Here is a 4,555-nt window from a genome sequence, read left to right on the forward strand (position 1 = left end):
TGATTCAGGGACTCTCTCTAAATCCTGATGTATCCCTTGCGCTGGCTGTGCCAATGTTCACACGACTCTTAAAGGAGCATCCCAGCTCTACCACTTCTTGGCTATACAATCTGGGGCAGTTTGACCCATCTCTGCCTCTGTTGCCTCATCTGAAAAGTAGAGAATTGGGCTCCCCACGTCATTGGATTGTTGGATTAAATGGATTAAGATATGTAATGCATTTAGTGCCTGACATACAGTAGAAGCATTTGCTATTACTGTCATCCCTAGTGTCACCTTCCCTTGTTTCTTCACCAAATGCTGCCTTACACCTGGGGAAATGGAGAAGGCACACAGAAAAACAATCCATTGGTCTTGGCATTCTATTATTCTCCCTGTAGAAGTCTTGGATAAATGAGGTAGTCTCCCTACTCTCCCTTCCAGTGAGGGGAGTGGATTAGAGCAGATCTTGCTTCACATTCCTCCTCTGTCATCAGGCTAGGCACCCTGACTCCCAACCCATCCTTTGCTTCTTTCAGTAAAACCCATTCCAATTGGGGAATTAGAATTAATCTCTGTCTAAATTAAAGGCTGGGCAGGGAGCCATGGTGGGCTGTGATGGGCAGAGGCTGTGCAGGTGCTGCTCCGGGAAGGCAGCCCTGGGGCCTCCTGAGGGCTCCATTCATAAGAAGTTTCCAGGAACCTCCTGGGCCACTTCTAACCGCTAGATGGCCAAGCTACAGGGTGATTATTTCCTTAGGCAAGCAAACACTTCAGCCCTCTAATATGGTATTTCCTGGGGCTGGAATATCAACAGGAAGTCCTGTGGGGAAGAGCTCTGCCAAAACACTCATTCCGAGGAAGGGATTGGTAAACTGACAAATTTGCCCAGCCCTGTACAACATTCTGCAACCTCCACACGCAGGCTCTGCTGCAGGCAGATCGCTGCTGTCTCTAGTCTTCTCTGGATTCCTGAGCCAGGGAGACTTATAGATGTGATCCTATGTGAGAAACCCAGACAGAAATTTGCACTTAAAGAGCAGTTAGGCCAGTTATTGGCATTAGGAGAGCATTCCTTTAAACAAGAGAAAGGACTCTGAACACTAAAATCTCATCCACTTTATATGAAAACTTGAGACCAAACTCTCCAACATCTGTACACAGCTTAATCACGAACAAGCGCAAGAATTCGGGTTAAATACAAATTAAACTAAACTGTCCTGCTACAAAGAAATGAAAGGAAAGCTGGGGGCGGGGGTAGCCCCCGGGGGTAGGCCCCCCCCCCGCCAAAAGTCATTGCTTTCACACTACAATGTTTCAGGTACAAGAATGTAACAATTCCCCAGGGCAGCGCAAAACCGCTTCCCATTGTCTCTTAAGGCAGTCATTTAATTACCAATTGTCCAAAGGCTAAGAAAATTTTGTGGAAAAAGGGCGTACCCTTTGGCTCTGTGAGGGCCTGTAGCTGAGGAGCCAAGTTCTTGGCTGACACACTCTTGGGGAGGGCGCCTTCACAGATTCTCAGGCATCAGGTCTCAGCTTCCCCACCAATAAAATGCAGTCTTGGCGAGGGAAGACCCGCTAGGCTTCCAGATCGAAGTCATCACGCTCCTCATTGTACTCCAGCACGTGCCGCTTGATCTTGGACGAGTCAACCCAGGTGACGAAGTCCTCCATGCTGCGCGTGACAAGGAAGGCGGGGTCGGTGACCACGTCGGGGCCCACGCGCACGTGACCCTGCTCCACGAATGCCACGGCGGCCTGGAGGTGCTGCGCCATGCGCAGCTTAAGGAGCACGGTGGGCAGGCGGCGGCGGCAGAAGGACGAGGCCGTGACGAAATCGCAGAGCTCCAGAGACCCGCGCGTGGGGATTAGGCCGAGAGCATACAGTTTGTCCAGCAGCGCGGCCGAGGAGCGCACGCGAAACGGGTCGCGCTCCGGCAGGTCCCGCAGGCGCCGCGCTAGCTCGCGCACAGCACGGCTCAGCTGGTTGTAGCGCGTGTAGTCCTCGCGCCGTTGCAGCCGATAACGCCGCAACACGCGCAGCTCGTGCAAGTTGTGATCGGTGACCTCCCAGTTCAGGAAGTCCACCTGCTTCAGCAGCTTCTGCTCGTGGAACTTAAGCTTCCGCACCATGACGGCGGCTTGGATGCTGCAGCACCCGTGGCTCAGCGCGCGTTCCGGCGCCCGCGCGACTTCCGCCTCAGCGCTGCTAGACCGGGCCTGGGGACCCTGGGCCAATAAAAGAAAGGCTCAGTGCTACGCCCTCTGTTTCCACTGGTCAGGGTGGGGCCACGCCCCGCGTCCGTATCTCGCGATTCTTCTCTTCTTCGCGTTCTCTGAGGGAGGCGGGGAAAGAGCGCTGGTAGACACCTGGGACGAGAGGGGAGGGCCCAAAGACGAGTCTGCGCGGTTTTAAGTCGCCTAGAATTAATCACCTAGTGCCGTAATTATTTCCTTTCATTTAGATTTCTGCCATTCAGTGCCTCTCTGAAACTGGCTTAAGAGACCAGTTCCGGGAAAGGGGGGTGACTGTCGGGCTAGTTTGGTTGAATTTACTGTGCTGACCGTGGCGGGGCGGGGGGGTCCTCCCACCTCGTGGCGGGCTTCCCCGAGCCGGCCGGGGCTGATCGGGTATGTCCACCGCCCACTAGCGCCAGGTCCATTAGCAGGCGGGCGGAACGGTTTCTCCCTGCCAAGTGGGGCTAGGCGCCACCGAACCTATGAAATACCGTTTCCCAGGCTGCTTCCTACACCCACAGAATCGGGATCTACACCGGAGTCACCTGGAAATCTGTATTGTTAACAAGAATGCCAGGTGATTCATAAAACCCAGTAAGTTTGAAAAGCTTGGATAGTACAAGTGCTGACCCTTTAATCCGGGCTCAAACGAATTAGCTTGACAGGGTGCATTTCTGGTGCCGAGTATTTATTTAACTTAACACTTTTTCTGCTAGTTATATCTGTTTTAGCTTAGTGTAGCGCTACAGGACTAACTTCTTTATTTGCCCAAGACTTTGACGCCACCTAGCTTCTTCGCCTATCATTTTGTTTTATTTTTGTACGCTTCTCATTGTTTTTTTTAAATATAATATTTGATATATGGAATATACTATATGTAAGATACAAAGTATAATGAATACTTGTGGACCCAAGAGCCAGTTTAAGAAAGCATCACCAGGACCACTTCATCTACATATTCCAGCCACTCCCCCAGTGAGAGGTAAAGGTATCTACTCTCCTGAATTTAGTGTTTATTTTTACCTTTTGTTTAAAAAGAAAAAATTTTTTAATTTAAAAAAATTTAAAAAGGAAAATAGTTTTATCATTGTAAATGCATCCCTAAATACTGAGAACCTTCTTACTCAAAGTGTAGTCCATGGATCAGCAGAGAGCTGTTGGAAATGCAGAATTTCAGGCCCCATTTCTGACCTACAGAATCAGAATCTGCATTTAACCAGACCCCCAGGTAATTTGCATGCACATTGACATTTGAGAAGTGTTGCTTAGAAGACATCACATCGTGTGGAGTTTTTTATCTGTAGCTGCAGTTTTTTTTTTAACTGTTGCATTATATTCCATTGTTTGGTTCTATCTAATTTATTAATCCATCTCCTGTTGGATTTTTTTGGAGGGAATATTTTTAGCAGTGCTACTATTAAAATTCTTGTAGGTTTCCTGTTGCACATATGTAGTAGCTTCTGTTGAATAGTATACATCTTGAAGTTGAATTGCTCAGTTGTAAAGTATGCATGTAAAGTATGCATGAACATGTAAAGTGCATGTTGAGCTTTACTAGATATTGCCAAATTGTTTTCCAAAGGGGCTGTACCAGTTTATATGCCTTTGACAGTGCATGGGAGTTCCCTTTGCTCCTCATTCTTGACAACACTTGGTTGTTAGATTTTTAAAATATTTGCCAATCTGATGAGTGTGTGATGGTATTTAACTGTGATTTTAATTTGCATTTCCTGATGAATAAAGGTTTCATATGTGTTTCCTCCTCTATAGAATGCCTCTTTGTGTCTTTTGTGTATTTTTCTATTGGATTATGGGGTAAGTAGAATAATGGCCCCCCAAAGATGTTCACCCAGAACCTGTGAATGTTACCTTACATGAAAAAAGGGATTTTGCAGATGTGATTAAATTAAGGATCTTGAGACCATGACATTGTCCTGGATTAACTGGGTGAGTCTCATGTAATCACAAGTGTCCTTATAAGTGAAAAAGGGAGGCAGAAGAGTCAGGGAGATGTGGTGATACATACAGAAGTCTGAGGTGTGATTACTGGCTTTGAAGATGAATGGGGGCCATGAGCAAAGGAGTGTGGGCAACCTCTAGAAGCTGGAAAAGGCAAGGAAATGGAATTTTACTTAGAGCCTCCAGAAGGAACATAGCCCTTGCTGACACCTTGATTTGAGCCGAGTGAGATCCAGTTTGAATTTCTGGTCTCTAATACTGTAAGATAATAAATTTGTGTTGTTTTAAGCCACTAAGTTTGTGGTAATTTGTTACAGCTGCAATAGGAAACTAATACAGACTGTTTGCTTTTTTCTAATTGATTTGAAGGTGTACT

General features: G+C 47.2%; 1 protein-coding gene across 1 annotated transcript; it reads right to left on the reverse strand.

Annotated features, from left to right (window-relative positions):
* Positions 1 to 1,011: 1,011 nt before the first annotated feature.
* On the reverse strand, positions 1,012 to 3,122 carry IMP3 (IMP U3 small nucleolar ribonucleoprotein 3). The gene has a single exon (XM_027123676.1). The coding sequence runs from the start codon at positions 2,113 to 2,115 to the stop codon at positions 1,561 to 1,563; it is 555 nt and encodes a 184-aa protein (XP_026979477.1). The 5' UTR covers positions 2,116 to 3,122; the 3' UTR covers positions 1,012 to 1,560.
* Positions 3,123 to 4,555: the final 1,433 nt, after the last annotated feature.

This window comes from Aethalodelphis obliquidens, unplaced genomic scaffold, assembly GCF_003676395.1.
Source record: "Aethalodelphis obliquidens isolate GAN/ISIS:26980383/991018 unplaced genomic scaffold, ASM367639v1 scaffold26, whole genome shotgun sequence".
NCBI lineage: Eukaryota > Metazoa > Chordata > Mammalia > Artiodactyla > Delphinidae > Aethalodelphis > Aethalodelphis obliquidens.